The sequence below is a fragment of the Pithys albifrons genome, chromosome 29 (assembly GCF_047495875.1).
Source record: "Pithys albifrons albifrons isolate INPA30051 chromosome 29, PitAlb_v1, whole genome shotgun sequence".
Lineage (NCBI taxonomy): Eukaryota > Metazoa > Chordata > Aves > Passeriformes > Thamnophilidae > Pithys > Pithys albifrons.
In genome coordinates, this window is record NC_092486.1 from 64615 (window position 1) to 86379 (window position 21765).

The 21765-nt window shown below is 54.5% G+C and overlaps 1 protein-coding gene across 1 annotated transcript; it reads right to left on the reverse strand.

Annotated features, from left to right (window-relative positions):
• Positions 1 to 2188: 2188 nt before the first annotated feature.
• On the reverse strand, positions 2189 to 13267 carry LOC139683628 (serine/threonine-protein kinase pim-1-like). The gene is made up of 15 exons (XM_071578947.1): positions 12839 to 13267; positions 12521 to 12727; positions 12332 to 12382; positions 11759 to 12125; positions 10932 to 11108; positions 10520 to 10654; positions 8966 to 10272; positions 8232 to 8304; positions 6134 to 6375; positions 5599 to 5669; positions 5156 to 5287; positions 4874 to 4982; positions 4600 to 4728; positions 3169 to 3268; positions 2189 to 2270 (listed from the first exon to the last, which is right to left on the reverse strand). Exons 1-6 carry the CDS (start codon positions 13265 to 13267, stop codon positions 10548 to 10550), a joined length of 1338 nt encoding a protein of 445 aa, XP_071435048.1. The 3' UTR covers positions 2189 to 2270; positions 3169 to 3268; positions 4600 to 4728; positions 4874 to 4982; positions 5156 to 5287; positions 5599 to 5669; positions 6134 to 6375; positions 8232 to 8304; positions 8966 to 10272; positions 10520 to 10547.
• Positions 13268 to 21765: the final 8498 nt, after the last annotated feature.

Sequence of the window (21765 nt, forward strand, 5' to 3'; positions counted from 1 at the left end):
CCCACACTGGATGAAGGCACACATTGTGTCTGACCCTGCAGTGCTCAAGTCTCAGGAGACAAAAAGCACAGGAAAGCTTAACCACAGGTTGACCCAGGGCTTTAGACATACAAAGAGAAGCAAAAAAATCATTTTTTGGGACATCACTATCAAATAAGGTCAGACATACAAACCACAGGGAACCCACACCATATGAATATTCAGAAAAAAAACCCAAAACATCTCCCCTAATCCAGATCAACCCACACTGCATCAAAGGGGCTGGGATCCCACCCCAAAGTTAGATGTGGCCTCTGCAGATAACACAAAACCCCAGGTCCCGAGAGGCTGCCTTGAGCTCACATCTCCTCCAAAAGGAGACAGCCAGGAGGACACAGCTCCTGGACCTGCATACCTGGCCAGGGGCCCTGGGAAGGCTCGTAGCTCCTCCAGTTCTTTTGGGCCATGAAGGGTTGCCTGGGAAACAGAAGCCAGGTCAGCAGCTGGACTCCAGCAAGCAGGACAGCCCCAGCTGGGCGAGCTGAAAGCCAGTGCCTTGGCCAAGGGCTCAGTGGTGCCAGGGAACTCCTTCTCTGGGCTGTCTTAAGGTAACACCAGAGCACAGACCCTGAACCATCACATGCACCCAGTGCCAAGGTCCAGGAAAGAAACGCCTGCTGAGATGGCATCTGCCTCCTCTGGGAAGAAAACCAGGAGACTGGAAGGCTGTAGCAGACTCAGGGCATGGCTACGGCCTCTGCACTGGAGCACCTCAGGAAGGCGAGTGCAGTTGTCCCTCCCAGAGTTCCAGAGCACATCTGTCCCCATCAGAAGGGATCACTGGGAGCAGGTCACAGGTGCCAAGGGTTACAGAGATGGAGGCTGAAAGCAACATCCAGGTGCAGACTCCAAAGTCCATGTGGGATGGAGAAGATGGGAGCAGGGGACAAGAAGGCTGCTAAGGAGGCAGTTTGAGTGATCAATGGTGTTTGCATCGCTCAGGGCAAGAAAAGCCACTCCAGGGAGGGGACTGAGGGTGTTTTGGGGCTCCAGGTTGTGTCAGACCTGAAGGCAGTGCAGCTCACCGTGGGCCAGCTGCCCCTCAGCAGAGGGGTGGGGACATACCAGCACCAGCTTGGCCTCCAGCTCCGAAGCGACGTGTGCGGCTGTGAGAACGTGAGGGGAACCACCGGGGTCGGGGGGTGGACACCAAGGGACCCCCTGCAAGGACACAAAGGCCACTGTGAGTCCCCTCACACTGACCTGTAAGCACTTAGAGAGCACAGCTGCCTGTCTCCAACACTGTCAAGGCCACAGAAAGAACTTGCCAGAAGAGAAGCCACCCCAGCAGGAACTTGACATAAGCACAGGGCAGGAATTTGCCAGAGAAAGGGGTTAATGCCAGGCCTGGCAAGGGGAGATATGCTTAGAAGATCCTGATCAATTCATCCAGACAAAAATTCCCACTGTAGCAAACTGAGAATGGAAGCAACTGATCACACACATCACCCCAGCTTATGGGAACAGCACCCATGACCACCCTGTGGGTACCCACAACTTGGACTGTATAAAGGTGCTACCCCCAGACGAACAATTGCAGGACCCCCACCACCCAGAAACCCAGGGTGAAGAAGGACCAACAGGACACCACTGGATCCACAGGTGGTGACTGTCATCTGCTTGGTATCTCTCTCTCTCCTCCCCAACACTCCCCTTCCTATGTGCTTCTCTTTCTCTTTACTTCACACTTACTGTTTGATAAAATCCACATTATTGACTCTGACATACAGTCTCCTTTGCACCTTCCTTCAGGCAGAAATGTGACTCAAGAATCCTATCAAAACATGACCTCACACCACATCCACTTTGGAGGACATGACCAGCTCCCACCTTATCCCACACCTTGAGCAGCCCTCTCCTGGCCTTCCTACGCAAGAGCGTCCTCAAAAGCAACAGACATGAACAACAGGTCTTGCAGCCCCCCGAGCAGAGCCCCCAGACCGTGCCACCACCCCACAGCCCCCCAGTCACGCCACTTGCCTGCACAACCTCCTCCAGGATCAGACCAAGCTGTGAGACAGCCAATCTCCTCCCAACAGCCATTTATTCCCTTGCTGCCCCCTTGTCAGGCACCCCATCACGCCTCACCTCTTTGTTCTGCATTCCAGGTCCAGGGAAGCACAGGGACCATCATGGTCAGCACCATCATGGATGGACTGGCTGAGCTTGTGGCTGCTGCAGCTGAGCCCTGACTCGTGGCACTGCAGGAGCAGGCTGGGCTGGCCCAAAGGCTGCGAGGACAGGAGAACACAAACGTGCGTGAGAAACCAAGAACATCTCTGCTTTCCTCACTTAGGACAGTGGGACAGCTCTGCTGCTCCTGGAAAGTGCCCAGCAGGAGCAGAACAGCCACTTCCCTGCTCATGCCCTGCAGCACCTTGGGTTTATCCTGCCACATCCCTGCTCATACCCAACAGCTTTGAACAGTAATTTACATCAGCCATCTCTAGTCTGACAGCTCTCCTAGCCCTAACATGACCTCTTTTAAATTCCTTAAGGGGTGGTGACTCCACCATCTCCCTGGACAGTCTGTGCCAGGGCTGGACAGTCTGTGCCAGGGCTGGACAAGCCTTTCGAGGAAGAAACTTTTCCTAATGACCGATCTAAACCTCTCCTGGCACAACTTGAGGCTGTTTCCTCCTGTCCTATCACTTGTTACTTGGAAGAAAGGAGAGTACAGCCCCTCAGCTGGGGAATGACAGCCCAGCAGCTGGAGCTCATAAACACTGACAACTCACTGTAATAATCCCCAGGGTCTGTCAGGCACTGAATGCAACACAGCAAAGTGGCCTTTTTCTCCTCAGCTGGAGTGGGGACACATGGATTGCTGCCCAGATCTCTGGGAAATCCCCAAGCCTCTTATGCCCCAGCCCTGCCCATGTTGGGGTTACTTCTTGGGACTGGCCACCAGCCTCCCCTCAACTTCTGAACTACTGCCAAGAGTTTCTCCCCCTGCCCCTTCCCTCCCAGAAGCCAAAATGTAGCTCTTCTCTCAGGAGTCCTGGGTCTGCATCCTACAGATGGGAGCAAAGGAGACACGCTGAAGGTCAGAGATTTTGGAACCAGCCGCAAACCTGCACATTTGGCAGCAGATGATCACAGCAGGTTGCCCAGACTCCCCACCCTTACCTCTCCTGCCCTGGAGGGTCCGTGGCCAGGTTGGGCCAGTAGCCCTTGGAGTAGCGCTGGTCCCGGTAACTCTTGCCAGAAGGCTCTCCCTGCCTCAGGTCTAGAGAGGGAATCAAGATTCAGCATTACCCCTCCAGATCAACAATGAAGTTGCAAAAGAAAAGGCACCAGTCGGGCAATCTGCCATGCACACTCCATTTGCTTCCAAATTATCCTGACATATTGGAGGCATAACACCGACCTGGACATGTTTGTCAACACAGCACTGATGTCCTTTCCTTTTTCCTCCCTCCCCTTCTGTTCAGCCCAGAAACTCCAGGAACAGCAAAAAGAGGCCCTGACCACCCTGATCACATCATCAAGCTCAGCCTGGATCCAGGAACGACACAGGCTTTTAGCCATGGAAATGAAGATCAAACATCTCTTGGGTGCACCCGGATCCTGCTCAGATTTCCTGAATGCAAATGGCAGTCTGTGCTGGGCAGGTAGAACAATAGCCAGGAGTGTGGGCAGGAGAAAGCCCTGGATATGTGCAAGCCATGGCAGAAGAGCCCACCCTGAAGGAAACATCACTTATTTTGCAAGCAAGCTGCCCCCATGCCCAGAGGCCAAGGATAAGCTCCAACCTCTGTCACCATGCCAGGCCCCCCAGCCTGCTGCCAACAGGGCCACTCGCCGTCCCGAGTGCTCCCCGAGGCCACAGTGTGCGTGGGCAGGTTTGGGCACCACAGGCTGCTGCCCAGGCTCTGCCAGGCCACTGCTGCCGCCTCACCGCCACGCCCCCAGCTGCCCTTCTGACCAATGGGTGCTCGGACATTAACATAGACTGCAGTGCACCCTGGGTAGTGCTGGCGCCTCACCCTGACCTCAGGCATAAAGCCAGTAAGCCTTTATGTACCACCCAGGCACAAGCCACATGCAGAGGGACCTCATGGCTGAGCCCAGTGCAGGTCAGTGGCCTGGCCTTGGGGCACACCCGGAGGGTGAGTAGAGCTGTGAGTGTCTGTGGCCATGCAGGCACCACCAGCTCTGGGTGCACCACAACCTCAGGAAGCTTCGCCCCAGTTGTGTGTGACCTGCGGCCCTGCCTGCTGCCAATGGCACAAATAGCCCAAAGCACCCACAGCTGCTTTTTTCGCACCTCTCTTCTATTCCTTTTATTGTCTAACACCCACAAAACCAGTGCACACCAAGCTCCACGGCTCCCCCTCTCTTCTTCATCTCCTGACACTTTAACACATTTCCTGCTCTGACACTCTGGGTCTTTCTCGACCAGCACAGAGTTTTCAAGAGAACATCTCTCTCCAAGCCCACCATCATCCATGTCACACACTGAGGACTTGCCCGGGACTGGCATGACCCTGCACAGCTGCAAAACAGCTTTGCCCATCCTTTCAGCTCCTCAAACCTGACAACAGTGCTGCCACTCACAGCTGCTGTGTTCCACTCCAGCCGAGGGCCAGCGATCCCAGTACAGCTTCCCAAGGGCTCACAGGACCTCCCGCATCAAAGAGGCTTTAGAAAGTTACAACCACTGTTTAGGAAGGACTCACTTCCAGGCTAAAAAAGCACAGAAAGGGACATGGCCATCAAGAGCTGGGCAATGGCACAGCCTCTGAACAAGTACAGAGGAAGAAGCAGCAGGTGATGGGGAGATGTGTCACCTGGGGTGTCACCAGGGCCAGGGCAGCATTTTGCCCCCTACCTGTGCTTCCAACATGGGGGGAGTCCAAGTCTGTCTCGGACGCGGCTTTGGAAGAAGTTTCCTCTGTGAGTTTCGACCAAAAGCAGCCAAACCACCTGAATCCAGAGCTCTGGACAATGGAGGTTGTCACAAAGCAAAAGAGAGGAAAAGCATGAGGAGGTGAGAATGCCATGGCCACCCAGACACCTGCTGGGAGTAGGCACCATTTTGCCATGGGCAGAGCTGGCACCAAGGACAGGCAAGCTCAGAGCATAAGGCTGACACCGGCTCCAGCATGTTCACCTTGGCCTCATGCGGCTTCTCCGCCTCCTCCTCGGCAGAGTCCTCAGCTGTGCTCTCCAAGGAAGGATGGCTGTCATCCAAGGAGACAGTGGAGGACTCTGGGACAGTCCCCATCCTCATCTTTAGCTCCTTCTGGCATCAGAGAATGAAGCTGCCACGTGCTGCTCCCAGAGGAGCTGCACAGAGCATGGTCAGAGTGCCATGATTAGGGGAGAGTATCCCTAAGGAACATCCCTTACATAGCTGGTGAGGAGCAGGAGCACACACAGCACGGTACAGCCAGGCACTCCAGTGGAGGGAGGCTGAAGAGGGCTCCCCTAATCTTTCAGGGACAGCTGACACCATGGATGGGAGCATTCTCTGTGAGTTCAGTGCATGGAATGACATGACAGCAAGTCCCAAATGCCCCCAGGACTCGCAATGGGATGGCCCCTCTGACTCACCTGCTCTGCTGGGAGGACTGGCTGCACCCTTCTGAGCAACAGCAGGTTACCACAGGGCTCCCCAGGTTCTCCTGTAGACCAGAGGGAAGGACACAGTCAGGGTATGACCCAAGGAGCCCTAATGTATCCATCAGAAGCATTTCCAGGGCTTCCATCATCCCATCCCACAGCATGGTCACCCTTTTACTGGGTAAGATGTTCCCCAAGAGATTCAAAAGGCCATTCTGGTCCCTGGTCCCTGCCAGCAACAGGGAGGTAAAGGCTGAACTGGTGCACCTTAAAGGCAAGTTCTAAAGTAGAAATCCTTCCCTGTGAGGATGGGGAGGCCCTGGCACAGGATGCCCAGAGAAGCTGTGGGTGCCCCATCCCTGGAGGTGTTCAAGGCAAGGTTGGACAGGGTTTGTAACAACCTGGTCTAGTGGAAGGTGTCCCTGCCCATGGCAGGGGGTGGAACGTGATGAGCTTTAAGTGCCTCCCCACACAAACCTTCTGGCATTCTGTGGGTTTTACAGAGAAACAAGGCAGCAACACTCACCTGCTGGCAGCACCAGCTGTGGAGGGGACTCAGCAAAACCCTCTCCTGGAGGGGTGGCCATCCCTTGTAGGGCTGCAGCTCTTGTCCAACACTGAGCACCAGCAATGCTGTGGCCTGAGCAGGTGCTGGGGACCAGAGGGACACATCCTCATGGCAGCTGGGTCCCTGGGGTGGCACCGGCTGGGACCACTGGTCATACTGGTAACCTTCACTCCAGGGAAGTTCATTGCCAGGCTCTCCATCTGCAAAAAGACCCTCAGGGATTTACAATTTTTATAATGCTTGTAATTCCATCAGGCAATTCTTGTCATATGCAATTCTCCCCTTCTCCCTTACACATCAGCAGGAGTTGGGGGAATGAGGAAAGACCACAGGCAGCAGGTGAGGGAGGAGGCAGGACACAGCACAGCAGCAGGAGCCTTTCAGAGGCTTCAAGGAAGGTGGGCTGGGAAAGACAGAGGGGAAAAAATCTCCTGGGAATGTGCCTGAGGTTGCAAAGGAACTCACAAGGGGAATGCCATGGAAAGAGCCCACGAGCAGCAGACACCAGCAGTTCAAAGGAGCCTGGGGCCTCCAGCCTGTTCCTCCATTCCTGTTGCACACCCTGAGCAGGAAAGAAAATTCACCAGGAAGCTTTATTGCTGTTCCACAGCAGCACCCAGGGATGGGTTGCTTGCTTGTAGCAGATTTATTCAGGGTTGGGTTTCTGTTTCAAAGGCTGTTTGAACAGGTGGCATTTGTTTTATTTTACACACATTGGTCCCAGGGGGGAATCCTGCTTATTCCAGCTTGGCAGCCTCCTGCCAGAAACATGCTGGGCACTGGGAAATTCCCCTCCCATTGCCTTGAGAAAAGGCAGGTAGGACCCACCCCTCACAGGGAAAGACTATGGCACCTCTTGGATGCAGTGCTACCAAAGCCTTTGCTTCACTGCCAGCATTGCCTCCAGCCCACTCAGGCTTGGCTTCAATGAGCTGCTCCCACATGGCCTGGAGATGCTTGAGACCCACAGGGATGTTCAGGGATATTCAACTTGATGCTGCCTGGCAAGCTCAGCTGGGAAGAGTCAGGCAGGACAGCCCAGGCTATAAGGATGGAGAGGGAGGTTGCCAGGTGGATCCCAGCTTGGCACCTGATTCAGGCTTTGCCTTTCCAAGATGGATGGATTCATCCATGGATGGCCATCACAAAGAACAAATGGGCCAAGCACTGGCAAAGGAAGCTGCAGAAACCACAGGGAGCAGACCTGACTGCTTGCAGAAGACAAGCCAATGGGATCATCACACCTGGGACTTCCTTCCAGGGAAGGAGGATCCCAGCCTCAGCCCTGAGAGCAGCAGAGGGCAATCAGGATTGATGACCCTTTTTACCGTCTGGCAGAGCTCTTTGAAAAGGAATTTGGCATCAGCAGGGAAAGGTGATAGTGGGATATTCCAATGGATGCACTGCCCAGCTGGGAAGGGAAAGCTCTCCTGTTCTTCCCTTGACACCAGAGTAGGATCATGTCCCTCATTGTGGTGTCTGTTGGCGCTCTGGGTGAACTGGCACTAGAGGGGTCACTGACAAAGCAAAACCATCAAAGAGGCAGCAGGGAGGGGGAAATGCTGGGGCTTCACCAACAGACACCCTGCAGCTCTGCACTCAGCAGGATGAGCTCCTTCCAAAATCCTCCACCCTCTAAGTGTGAAATCCCCTTACTCAGCTCCACTTTGCACCCTCACAGGACTGCTGAGAATGGGGCCAGCTCTCCTGAGGCTCAGCCAAGAGGCACTGCCCTCATCCAGCACCCACTCCCAGCTCCTCTTCTCCTCCCATAGCACCCACAGCACCCATCCCCTGAACCTCTGCTAATTAGGCCCAAATTACTCAGACTTTGCATAAGGATGTGAGGCTCAAGCCCTCACTTTTCAGCCCATGCCTGGGGGATGCAGCCAGGCAGGAGCAGCCTTTCAGCTCTTGGGGGGATGCAAGGAGCAAGAAGTAGCTGCTGGAAAAAAAACCAGGGAGTGGTGAGCTGCTTCCCAGCCCATGCCAGCACAGTGCCACACATGGAGAAGCCTCCTGGGGGGACCACAACCTCCTGCTCCATTGCCTTTACCTGCCATCAAAGGAATAGCACAGGAGAGCTCTGGCTGAGCAGGTGCCACCTCTGGAAGAAGGTCTTCTTCCACCTGCAAAGGAGTCAGAGGGAAAATGTGATAAAACAAAGAGAAAAAGGGTGGCACAGAGCAAAAGCTGAGGAAACCATAGAGCCAATGGAAAGGAAAGTGTGCTGCTTGTGGGTCTGGGGCTCACCGCCTGCCCCACACTGCAGGAGCCCAGGCTGCAGGTGAGACCCACACCAGCATGGACACAGCTCTGTCCCAGCAAGTGAGGGGGGCTGCAGCACCACGGAGAGCAGTCAGGAGGAGAAACTACATGAAAAATGCCACAAAACCAAAAGCAGGCAGGAAATATTAACAAGAACATTAATCAAAGGACCAGACACGGTCAAAGGACCCAGGAGTACACACAAACGGTAGCACCCCATCAGGGTCCTCTGCAACATCCACCCTGCAAGGGGACATCTTCACTCATCCACCAGCCCCTGTCTGCCCTCCTTCAGCCAAAATAAGGAGTGTTTTTCCTCCTGTCAAGCTCTGCAGCCTTGGGCACTGTTAGCACTGAAGCTGCAGGTCCCACAGCAGAGACCACACCTTGGAGCTCATAGGCCAAGAGAGAAGACAGCAGGGCAACAACAAGCTTTGAACCTCCATCCCCATCCCCTCAGATTGAGGACAGAGGAGGAGGATGCTCCTGTAGACAAACCACAACACAGAACAGCTGTCCCACCTCGTGCTCACTCCTCCTTAACTCCCACTCCCGGCAGCAGGCTCAGAGCTTCTCCAGCAGGTCGGGCTCCAGGCTCTGCTCCTGCTCTGGCATTTCCAGGAGCAGAGGGTCAGAGAGCTTCAGCCATTCGGCCCGCTGAGGGTCAACAGGAATCATAACACATCAGATCCACAGGGATCAATAGCACATGGCTGGACACATGGGCTCAGGGAAAAATAGCTTCCCTTCAGAATATGGGGGTAACCAGCCTCTTGTGCAGGATTTATTCCCTCTCCCACACTGCCACAGGGGTGCTGACCCACCGGGTCTCAGCAGATCCACAGAAATGCCAAAATATCTGTGGCAAAGATGCTTCCCCCATCAAAGGGGCAGGTAACTATGACCATCCTTTCCTTTGACAAAAACAACTAGCTTTAATCCCACGTAACAGTCAGCCCAGGGCACTGCCAGGTTTGCAGGACACCCCACTGGGAACCCTGGAAAGAAGCCCAGCTTCCAGGGCTATGTATCAGCTCCTCACCTACCCCACCAGGATGGGTGGGAGCTGTTTGTCTGATCTGTACTTACAAGTCTCTGAGAAGATTTCACAGCCCCCCAGGCCTGTCCTGATGCTTAACATCCTTAGAGCTAAAGAGCTTAGTATCTTAGTGAAATCTTCTCTACTACCAAAGAAGCCCCTCTATACCTGCTCCCATGGAAGCTGCGGGGACAGCCAGGCAGCATCCCCAAAGAGCAGCCTCCTGCACCCACAGGGCTGTTATCACATCCCCTATACCCCTTCCTCCCTCCTGCATATCTTCCCTAGAAGAAATAACCCCAAGGCCTTCTTCAGAGGTCATCTTCCCTTCAATTTCTCATCCCCCCAACTCTCCTGTTCTGCACTCAACTGAAAACCAAACCAGCCGCTGCACAGGTTCTGCAGCCCCACCTTTGTGTTGGTTTCTGTCAGGCCCACTCCCCCTGCCCCAGCCCCTGCCCAGGGCTGGGTGAGGCTCTCATTTCACAACCAGCCCAGACCACCCCTCCACCCCCTGCCAAGGAGCAGCTTGGCTGTGGGCTGAAGAATTAATAGCATTTCCCACCAGCAAAGGGGGGAACCTTCAATAGCCAGCCAGGCCCACATCTGGGAGCATCGCCCTGGGGGTGTACTTATCTGTAAACTAGGTGTGGAAGACAGCTTTGATGGTGGTGCCAGCTTCAAAGTCCATCATCCTCAGGTGGGCAGTGTCCAGGTCAACAAAGAGGCCTTGATGTCTCTGGCAGCAGGCCCACCCAATACAGCTTCTCCAAGGGCTCCTTCTCCATCCCTGTGGGCGAGACCAGGCTGTCAGCATTGTGCCAAGGGCTCCAGCTCTCAGCAAAGCAGGGCGAGCAAAACCAGGTTGGATGGTGGCCAGCAATGCATGGAAGACCAGGTGTCCAGCTCAGCTCCCACACTAAGAGGTGAGATGCGTGTTTCCATGTGCTAATCTACCCCTAGTGCCACACTTATGCCAGAAAAGTCTGGTTTTCTTTGCTTCTTATTGCCAGGAGATGTGTGGAGCGGTTACTTGCCAGGTCCCTCGATCAAACAAAGCACCTTCTAGGGCAGGTGCATGCCCTGCACCCAAGGATGGCAGAATAGGTCTTCCAGTGATGGTCTCTCTGAGGGGCGGATGGACAAACACCACTTGATGAGGTGTCGGCACTCTGGGGGAGAGAAACCAGAAACTGACGGTCAGCTGGAGAAGGATCCTGTCCCCTTTGTCCCACTGTCTGTGTGCCCAGGCCATTCTGGGGGCACTCAGAGCTGCATCCAAACTTCCCGATTACTTCTCTGTTTTGGAGGAGAGCAGGATGGCAGGACATGTGCCACCTCCTCCAGCCAACCAGGGGATATAAACAGCTTCAAGAGCAGGATCCACATGAGCCCGCTGCCAACTCCCAACACCATTATTCCCCCCATGCCACAAAGATGGGTATCCACCTCGAGAGACCGGTTGTGGGAACCGGAGCTGCCCCCCCGTGGTGCTCCAGCCTTGCAGGAAAGGGTGCTTCCCGCAGACCATCTGGTAGAGCAGGATGCCCAGGGACCAGATTGTTGCCCCCTCGCCGTGGTAGTATTTGTGGTGGATCCACTCCGGCGGACTGTATGACAGTGTTCCTATGGAATACAGACAGAGCTCACCAGGGGGATGCTTCCTGCTCCCAGACCCTCGCCTGAGCATCCCTGGGGATGTGGCACCTGCCCCACTGCCACACGCTGGGACCCGCTGCCTTCTCACCAGCACCTGACAGCAGCTTACAAACTCTGGGTTGTAGGAGAAGCCACCGGTGTCCAAGAGGGCAGCAGAAGTCCTGGGAAGGCCCAACCATTACCCACAAGGAACAAACCCACCCAGTGGTGAGGAAAAGCCTTGCCTTCTCCCTGCCCCACTGCACTGCCCTCAACAGTTAATCATAAGACAAGGCAAACAAGGGGAGCAGAGCAGCCCATGACCTTCCTGGCATGCACACCTAACCAGCTGCTGCAGGAGTTCTGAGCCCTCCTCTCTGCTACCCTCACAGGTGTTTTTATCAGGCTGGCTCCGCCCGGTACCCACTCCAGCCCAGGACGGGATGAGTGGTGAGGGCTGTCAGCAAGGCTGGGGACTGGCTTGCAATAGCTCACCCGCCCCATCCCAATCCTAAAGCAACTTGGCTGGAGAATTAATCCCATTCTCTCTCAGATTAATGGGGAATCTCCAGTGCAGCATGGCCATGCAATGCCTGAGGTGCCCGGTACCAGGAGCATCCCCCTGGGTGTGGGCTCACCTGCAAACTGGGTGTACACCCTGTCCCGAAGGAACGTGCCGCATCCAAAGTCAATGAGTTTCAAGTTGCCGGTGGCCAGGTCGAGGAGGATGTTTTCGGGCTTGATGTCACGGTGCAGGACGCCACAGCTGGTGCAGTGCTGTACAGCCTTCAGCACTTGACAGAACAGCTTCCAGGCCACCTCCTCTGGCAGGAACTTCCACTCCCGGATTAAGTGGAAGAGGTCCTGAGACCACTGTGGACGCTCCATCACCAACAAGAAAACGTTGGAGAGCTCAAACCACTCCAGGAGCTGGATGACACCAGGAAACCCAGTGGACACCTTGTTCAGCAGCACGATCTCCAGGGGCGCCCGGGTGCCGTCGGGCTGCGGGGGGACCACGATGTCGTCAGTGCCACTGATGATGTGTCACAGCTCTGTCTGGTACCCCTTACCCAGCCTGGGATGCTCCCGCCCCGCACTGACCCCACGCCCGCTCTCCCTCCAAGCGTCCTGGCGGCTTCCACCCTCCCGGGCTCGGCTCCTCCCGTCCCGTCCCGCCCCGCTTGTTCCCGCTGGCCCCGCTCACTCACCAGCTTGCCCCAGTGCCGGATGCGATTCCGACGCACGAGTTTGATGGCCACCTGCGAGCCAAGGGGAGCAGCGGACTGAGCCCGCTGCCCGACCCGCACAACCCTCCTTCTCCTCCTCATGTTCCTCCTCCTTCTCTTCCTCCTCCTCCTCCTCCTCCTCCTCCGCCCGCCGCCGGCCCCGCCACTCACCGGGGCTCCGTCCTCGAGTCGAGTCCCCGCATAGACTTTGCCGAAGCCGCCACTGCCCAGCAGCGAACCCATCCGGTAGCGCCTGTACAGGAGCTCCTTCGCCTTCCTTGCGGGCGAGACGTGGCCGGCAGGGTTCGACCCGGGGCCCGGCACGGTCCCCGAACGCCCCTCGACCGCCTTGGGCTGGGTATCCCCGACCGCCTTGGGCTGGGTATCCCCGACCGCCTTGGGCTGGGTATCCCCGACCGCCTTGGGCTGGGTTTCCCCGACCGCCTTGGGCTGGGTATCCCCGACCGCCTTGGGCTGGGTTTCCCCAACAGCCCCAGGCACCGGCCGCTCGCTGCTCGCGGCCGCGCTGCCGAGCGGCGGAGCTCTGGCAGGGGAAGCCGCAGACGAGGCGGCAGCGGCCGCGGCGCCGGTGTCCTCTGACAGCCCTGGGAGGCGCCGGGGCCGGGCCCGCAGCAGAGGCAGCGCTCGGGCTCGGGCTCGGGCTCGGGCTCGGGCTCGGACTCGGACTCGGACTCGGACTCGGGATCGGGATCGGGATCGAGGCCCGGGCCGGAGCCGGAGCAGGCGGAGCCAAGGGGCGGCGAGGCCGAGCCCGTCCCACAGCCAGCCGCAGATGCTCGTCCAGCAGCCCCGCAGCCGGCACGCCGAGACTCGGGCAAAGGCGAGAGCGCGCCGGGCCAGGCAGGGGCGGGGACGGGGCGGCCCCGACCCGGAGCGGGGGAGGGACACCGGGGCCATGGCCCGGGCCGCCAGGGGCAGGGGGAGACCGGGAAAGGGAGAGGGACACCGCGGGAGGGACAGCGGGAGAGGGACAATGGGAGAGGGTGCGGGACACCGGGAGAGGGACACCGAGGGTGCGGGGCACCAGAGAGGAAGAGGAGGAAAAGAGTAAAAGTCTGTGCGAGAGCGAATCGCTGCTGCCGCTGCTGTCGCTGCTGCCGCCGCTGTCGCCGCTATCGCCAAAGTGCCAGGGCCGTTTGTCCGTTTGTCCGTTTGTCCGTCGCCCGTTTGTCCCCGCGCGCCCCGGAGGCAACCCCTCCGCTCCGAAGCAGCCCCGGCAGGAGCCACCGACTTTTTCAGCTGCCTCTTCGCTTTATTAAATAAACTCTTTTGGCGGCAACCTTGCCCCTTGCCGCCGATGCTCAGCATCTCCCGGACCCATCCCGCCCGTTCGTCCTGCCCTGCCGTTGCTTCCTCCCATGCCAAGCGGACTTGTCCCTGTTCTTTGGGAAGGCATTTGCTCGGTGAGCAGCCCCGGGGCGTCTGGCCAGCGCCAGTCAGAGCAAGAGCCAGAGCCAGCCCGGGGAAGGGCAGAACAGGACGATGGGGAGGGAGAAATCCAGCCCCTTGGGGTCAGCGCAGCTCCCCAGCGGCACCAGGGCTGTTTGTGTTCTCCTGTCCGGTTACAGGGGGAAATTGGACACTGTGGAGAGAATTAAAAAGAATAGAAGTACAACACTGGTTTTGCTGCCATTTGGATGCCAGTCCATACTAATAAATCCAGGTTTAATTTGGAATGCACACGATTTAGCAGCTTTTGCAGTACACAATATTTAACAGCTCCCCTTCAAGGTACAATGGGAAAAGGGTGGGAGAGCAGGAGAAAAGGGGGACTGGGACCTCCAAACTGAGTGGGAAAGAAGGTGAGACTTTGAAACCGAGCAGGGCAGGGGGGAAGCAACACTCCCAAACTGAGCTGGGTGGGAGCTGGGGATTGTGGGGACGATGGGAAAGGGGTGCAAGATGGGAGAAAAGGGGTGTTGGACAGGGGGCAGGGGAGCAGAAGACAAGGGATTCTCACAGGGCTCCCCCCTGTCCTCCATCACTTGAGCCCAGGGGCTCTGTGGGGGATGGATCCACACTGGGGGGGTCCCCAAACTCCCTGTCCATCCCTGGGAGCTGATGGGCGTGTTCCCCCCACCCAGAAGTCAGTGCTGCAGCAGCTGTGGGGCAGAGTGGGGTGGCAAAAGGAGGTCCAGGGTGGGCCCCTGAGCTCCCAATGTGCTGTGACAGCTGGGGGCTGCTGGGGGAGAGGAAGTGGCACCCCATGACCTGTGTCCCTGCACCCCCAGGCGTGTTTCAGTTCCCGGGAAAAACTGAGTGTCACTTCTCAAAAGGCCCTGGCCTGGAGGATGGTGGACAGGTACAGCTACAACCAGGAGCAGCTCGGGCACCTCGTCAGTGATTTGGGAACTTTGGTGGGGAACAGCCCATGTGGGGAGACCCAGGCCAGGCACTGGAACAGCCAATGGGAATTTCTGGAGAACAGACAGGCTCAGGGGGACACGGACTGCTGACACAACTATGAGATCATGGCCATGTTCACCCAGCCTGGGCACCCCCAATTTTGGGGAAACCTCCCTCAGATCCCCCCAGAACAGCCAAGTCCTCAAAAACATCTCTCTGAATCCCCAAATTCCCCCCAAATCCCAATAACATGTTGGAGTTTACATGTCTTTGTCTGATTTCTTTATTTTTACCCCAGTTTGGGGTGGTTTTAAGGGATGAAATGAAAGAAATAAAAATCAAAGCCCAAAGAAAAGGATTTGTATGTCAGCATCATGTGAGTCTCCATGGGGTTGGGTTGGGTGGGTGCAAGAGCCTTTTTTGAAGAGGTTTCCACACCACTGTCTCCAAACTCTTGGTCTTTGCCCCAGTCTGTCACCCCTTGGCTGTAGAAGATGCTTGGGGGGCACAGAGAATTAGAATCATGGAATTATTTAGGTTGGAAAAGTCCTTAAAGATCATCCAGTGTTGCTTGATGGCACCAAAAGAAACAATTAGATGGAGCAGGAGAGACGTTTGGAGGTCAAAAGTCAACAAATCAGCTCTTCCCGATGAATTTCCAATGTCTGTCTGTGTCCCTGTGGATGTTTCTCCCTCTGTGTTCACCCAAGTGCCTACAGGGAACCAGGAGGATGTGGAGACCAGGAATGGATCCCAGTGTGGATCACCGGGAATGTGGGTCACCAGATCTGTTACCAGTGTGTGTCCTCCGATGGGTCACGAAGTTGGGGAGCAGCAAACAAAGCTCTTCCCACAGCCAGGGCACTTGTAGGGCCTCCCTTACTGGTGGCTGTGTCAGCATCTGGTCAAGGCACAGGGAAACTCTTCCAACACTCAGGACACTCACAGGGCCTCTCCACAGTGTGAATGCGCTGGTGGTTCATGAGGTTGGAGCTGTGGCTGAAGCTCTTCTCACACTCCCCACACTTGTACGGCCTCTCCCCGGTGTGGATGTTCCAGCGGGTGACAAGATTGGAGTTCTGGTTGAAGCTCTTCCTGCAGCTGGTGCAGCAGAGTGGCCTCTGCCCCATGCGCATGGGCTGATGCCTGAGGAGACACAAATTGATCTTAATCCAATTTCCACACTCAAAACACTCATAGGGCTGGATCAGGTTGGAGCTGCTGCTGAAGCCCTTCCCACATTCCCCACATGTGTAGGGCCTTTCCCCGGTGTGGGTATTCTAGGGGCGGATCAGGTTGGAACTCCAGCAGAAGCACTTCCCACATTCCAAGCACTTGTACGGCTTCTCCCCAGAGTGAAGCCGCTCACAGACTTCCAGGTGGCAGCTCCAGCTGAAGCTTCAGCTGCCTTCCCCACACACGGTGGGTCTTTCACCCTTGGAGCACCCTGGGTTGGCTTTGGAGCCCCCACCACCACCCTACCCCACCCCCCAGGTATCTCCGTGGCTTTCCCTCCCCAGTGACTTCCTGCATCCTGGAGCTGTTCAAAACAGCCTCTGCCACCAGGTTCTGCTGGGGGGATTTGTCCTCTGTGCTCTCTGTGCTCAGCTTGGGGCCTGGGGCAGGAGGGAACAAGGACAGGCAGGGCATTTGCCTCCAGGCCACAGGGAAGGCCAAGGAGATCCCCCCAAACCCGGCCCCGGCAGGACGGCGTTGGCAGCGGGGCTGTCCTGCAGCCGGGGCCATGCTGGGCTGGGAGATGCAGCGCAAGGGAGGGGCAAAAGGGCACTGACTTCCTCCTCACCTGCCTGGGGGTCCCGGGGCATCTTCCTCTTCCTCGCAGCCTCCTCCTCCGCCCAGTCAAACTCTGGGACAGAGAAATTCTGGGTTTGGGGGAAAAAACAGATGTGAGCACATTGGGTTGGGGATTCCTCCTGCCCAAGTCCATCTCTAGAAGTTACGAGGTATCCTGTGTCCATAAAAACCTCCAAAACATCAAGATTAATCCCCAAAAGACCCTCCCAGGTGTTGCCCCTCTCTGGTCTCCTCAACTCGCTTTTCCTGTTCCAAGTGTCCATCGTGATAGAACAAAGCCTGCCATCCAGAGGGGTGGAAGACAGTCCTGAAAAGAAAAAGAGCTGTTCAAGGGCAGGAGATAGATGGAAATGGGATATGGCTTTGAGATCATATGGTATGAAATAAGGGGTGGAATGTGATGTGTTTGACAAACCCCACAACTCAGATTAAAGCTTTACTTTTATAGTAGGACCAAGCCAAATTTAGTAGGCCTTGTAGGCCCCAGAGGCAGGATGGGTCAGCTGCCATTAAACAGCCTATGATGTATTTCAGATCATATGATGTCAAATCGGTATAAAAGCAATGGGGACGAGGAGTTTCTTTCTCTTCTCTTCATGGTCGCTGTTCAGGGAGGACATGCTGTGACCGTGTCAGAGCATTAGGCCTCACTGCCACCCCACTGCTACTTTATCTTGGGGAAGTGAACATTTTATTGTTAGCTTCTCTTTTTCTTCTGTTTGGGTATCTCTCGGGAGGTGAGTGGGGTGTCCAGAGTGGTGGATTTTGCCGTTCGGTGGGGAGGTGTAGAGTTGTTATTATCTTTTGCTTTTGTGGCTACGTGTTATATTGCATTTTGCTTTCAATTTTCTCTTTTCTTTGTAAATACAGAAACTCTTTCTGGTTTAAGTTTCAGTTTTTCCCTCCCTTTCCCTTGGAAGGGTGGGGAGAAGGCTGCATTGCTGTGGTGAATACTTGGCATTTTGTCAAGGTAAAACCACAACGCCTTGCCTTCCTTTGTCTTGCCTTGCCTTGCCTTGCCTTGCCTTGCCTTGCCTTGCCTTGCCTTGCCTTGCCTTGCCTTCCCTTCCTTTCCCTTCCCTTGCCTTGCTTTCCCTTGCCTTGCCTTGCTTTCCCTTGCCTTCCCTTGCCTTCCCTTGCCTTCCCTTGCCTCCCTTGTCTTGCTTTGCCTTGCCTTGCCTTTCCTTGCCTTCCCTTCCCTTCCTTTCCCTTCCCTTGCCTTGCCTTGCCTTCCCTTGCCTTCCCTTGCCTTGCTTTCCCTTGCCTTGCCTTGCCTTGCCTTGCCTTGCCTTGCCTTGCCTTGCCTTGCCTTCCCTTGTCTTGCTTTGTCTTGCCTTGCCTTTCCTTGCCTTCCCTTCCCTTCCTTTCCCTTCCCTTGCCTTGCCTTGCCTTGCCTTGCCTTCCCTTGCCTTCCCTTGCCTTGTCTTGCCTACTGTTCCACTGCCCTGCCTTGCTTGCCCTTCCCTTGCCTTGTATCGATGGATGAAAAAGCTACTAAATCAGGAATGCGGGTCTTCTGCTTCGAGAGGCACGGTGGCCATCGGCTAGCAGCTCTTTTAGGCCGCCTCTCGAAGGCTGGGATGGCTCCCTCTGCACCCAGCCCGGCACAGCCTCCCCAAGGAAGGACCACACTTGAGGCCAGGTGGCAGCAGAAGAAGCAAGCTTTATTGGGGTGCCCGGCTTGTAAAGGGTTCAGGGGATAGTTCCAGAAAATGGGAGGAGGAAGGGGAAGGGTCAAGCATCCTATTGGTCAAAACATGAGCAAAGGGGAGGTACAGAGAAAGGACCAATAGGGAACAGTGAGCCATAAAAGGAGAACTACTGCAGTGCACCAAACTGGGGCCAATCAGGGTAGGGTTGGCAGGAAAAACCTAAGGGGGTTCTGGGAAGAAGAACTTGGATAGGGACTCCTATAGGGAAACATTATGGGTAGACCTGATGACCAACGCCATTAACAGGGGAGAAATCAATACATGAAAAGCTCAAGCCCACAGCCTCAGGCTCTCCAATTTCTGCGTCTTCGTCGACCCATCGCTTGTAGTACTTCTGCCACTTGATAAAGTCCTGGTCTATCCCAACATCTCCTCCTTTTTAATTTTCTATTACCAGGTAAGCCTGTGGCGGGGCCTGGAAGAACTTGATACTTTGAAAACACTTGAAAAAACAAGGGAAAACACACATAAATAAGCAAATCACAAACGGAATTATCAGGAACCAAATTATAACCTTTTTAACAGTAGCTGACAAGCCCTAAAAAGGCAACCAACTAAACAAATCCTCTGGCCGTAACCCATCATCCTGCTTGATATCATGCACCAATGATTTTAATTGATTGATATGTGAATGGATGGAAGTGGAATGGTCCGAAAAATTAAGGCAACAAAGCCCTTCAAATTCCTGGCACCCATGGCCATTAACTAGAAGCAGGAAATCTATAGCTGCTCTATTTTGCAATAGAGCTTTCTTACTCTCTCGAGTATCCAATAACAGTTCCTCTAAGGCTTCACTAGTGGCATTGGCTTCCTTGGCAAGCCAACAACCCATCTTTGTTAGAAGGTCCAGGGCATGTACTGTACCAATCGCAGGAATGAGTGACCCCCTCCCAAATGTTTTTTCCTTTTGACCAAAACTGCATGATAGAGTTGCACTCTGCTGTAAATTCATGCAGATGTTGCACACCTTCTAGCGGGTGAGGTTTAACTGTGGTTTCAACTGTTATCTTCGGTCAGGGGGTTGTCCTTGGTCGGGGAGTTGTCTTTGGTGGTGGTGGATGAAAGCTAAGGGGTGGTGCTAGCCCCTGGAAATACCTGCAGATCCTAAGGGACCTTTTGTGCAGTGATACCTGGGATTGTACATTTATTCCTTCACGGACCTGAGGCGGGCCCTCAGATCACATAAATACCGCCGGATTATAGAGTGTCAATTTTCCAAATGTACAAGGGCCCCCTGTTGCCATCCTAGGGATCATCTTCCATACTCTCTTACCACAGATGAGGAAAATCCCTTTGGGCAAGACCACTGATTCTGGGGGGACACGAATTCGATATGAGACCTCGTCCTTGCACCAAAAAAACTAAGATTGGCATAGGGCTGAGGTCACGTAACGTCCATCAGCTGTGCCTCAGCAATCTGCGACTGTGGTGTAAAGAAAAAGTGCAAAGGGGCCCTTACACTCCCCAAAATTTCCAGCTCCTCAGGCCTTTGCCATTGATACGTAAAGTTTTCTCTAATATGTAAGGTTCTATCAGGGCGAGTGAGGCAATCTATAAACGGGTTTTTAAAGTGGTCATGGTCATCACACCATGGGGCATATTGATTTCTAAACTCTCCCCATTCCCGTGGTGACCAAGGCAGACCCACTAGACACGTTTTAAATGGATTAGATGGATCTAAAGTTCATAAGCAAATGGAATCCGTATTCAGTGACTGTGCTAAACTCTGCCATATGTTCTGCTTAGAAAACATCACCCAAGTCGGAACCGGTGGAGTCAACAAAGTAGTAACTGTAGATGGGGTCGATTGTTGCCTTGCCTTGGCTTCATTCCACAGCAGCATCACGACTAAGGTGTAGATGAGAACTCTTTTTCCTCAGCGAACATAATGTCCAGGTGCCATTCCTCCTCTTCCTCTGCCCAGTTGACATTGGCGTTGTCCTGGTGCAAACGGACACAACGAGATGTTGCCCATCTTGGGCCGGACCCTGTGGAGACACAGACATGCCCTCTCTCCCATGTCAACAGAGGAACAGGGCCGACCCATTCCCCAGTCACCACATCTTTGTACCAGACCTTCACCTCATTCCTTTTCATCTTTCCCGCTCCAAAGTGTCTTTCAACAGGGGGAGCATCGTCGTGGAGCCCATTTAAGAAATTTAATACATACAGTGCCTTATTCAACCTCTCTTGAGGGGAGAGCCCTACCGCCGAATTCTCCTGCTTTTTTAACATGTTTTTAAGTGTAAGGTGGGCTCTCTATAATCGCCTGACCCTGTGGTGAGTGGGGAATTCCGGTGATATGGGAAATTCCCCACAGATTAAAAAATTTCTTCAACGAAGTGGAAACATGAGCCGGACCATTATCAGCCTTCACCCGTGTCGGGATGCCCATAACAGCAAATGCAAGGGAGAAATGCCGTTTAACATCCTTGGCTTTCTCCCCTGTATGCGCCGTGGCCATAATAAGTCCCGAACAGGTGTCTACCGACACATGTACTTAACGAAGGCGGCCAAATTGAGGTACGTGTGTCACGTCCATCTGCCAAAGGTCCAAGGGACTCAGTCCCCTGGGATTAACGCCCTCCGCTGGAACCGGGGTTACCTTTTGACAGTCCGGACAGGCAGACAGTATTGCCCTAGCCTGGCTGACCGAGAGATGAAACTGCTTTCGCAACACTTTAATGTTTTGATGGAAAAATTTAAGAGATAATTTGGCCTTCTCAAAATTATTAGGAATTGGAGCCAAGTTAACAGTAACTTCTGAATTTGCTGCCTCATCAGCCACCCTGTTTCCCTCCACCACAGGACCAGGGAGGTCTGTATGTGCTCTCACATGTTGGATGTAAAAGCGATGCTCCCTGTGGTGAACGACCCTTGAGAGAGTGGAAAACATTTGAAACAATTGCTGGTTGGAGATATCTTTCAAGTAACTGTTTTCAATTCTTGATACCACGCCCACTACATAAGAAGAATCTGATACAATGTTTAGAGGAGTAGGAAATAGCTGAAAAGCTCTTATAACTGCTGAGAGTTCGACCAGTTGTGAAGAGCCTGCAAGTTGGTGCACATCCTTGTGCCACTGTCCGTTGTCCAGCCAAGCAACCACGGCATTCCCTGTCCGGCCAGAACCATCCGTAAAAACCGTCTGAGCATCCTGTAGTGGGACCTGAGAATAAAATAACTGCAACCGAGGCTGAGAAATAGATAAGAACTGTAAAAACGGAATAGCTGGAGGGTGATACAATACTTTCCCAACATAATCTGTCATAACAGACTGGAAATCAAACATATGTATTTCATAATAACGTAATTGAGATTTAGTGAAGGGATATAAATAAAATCAGGGTCCTGCCTGGAGATTTCCCAAAATCTTAAGCATCCTTTGTGGCAAACTTTCGCCAACATCTCCGGACAGGTGGTAATTGTTTTAGAAAACTGAAAACTCAAGAAAATCCATTCCCACAAAAGAAACTTCTTCTCCTTATTATCCAACTGGCCTATGACACCATAAGGCTGTCT

What these genes read in the sequence shown, in the direction of transcription:
- LOC139683628 (XM_071578947.1), bottom strand. Translation starts at nt 13,267, where the DNA reads ATGGCCCCGGTGTCCCTCCCCCGCTCCGGGTCGGGGCCGCCCCGTCCC. An exon ending in GACTCGAGGACGGAGCCCCG is followed by an intron (nt 12,383 to 12,520) that starts GTGAGTGGCGGG and finishes CTTGGCTCGCAG; the next exon opens with GTGGCCATCAAACTCGTGCG. An exon ending in TCCGGCACTGGGGCAAGCTG is followed by an intron (nt 12,126 to 12,331) that starts GTGAGTGAGCGG and finishes GTCCCCCCGCAG; the next exon opens with CCCGACGGCACCCGGGCGCC.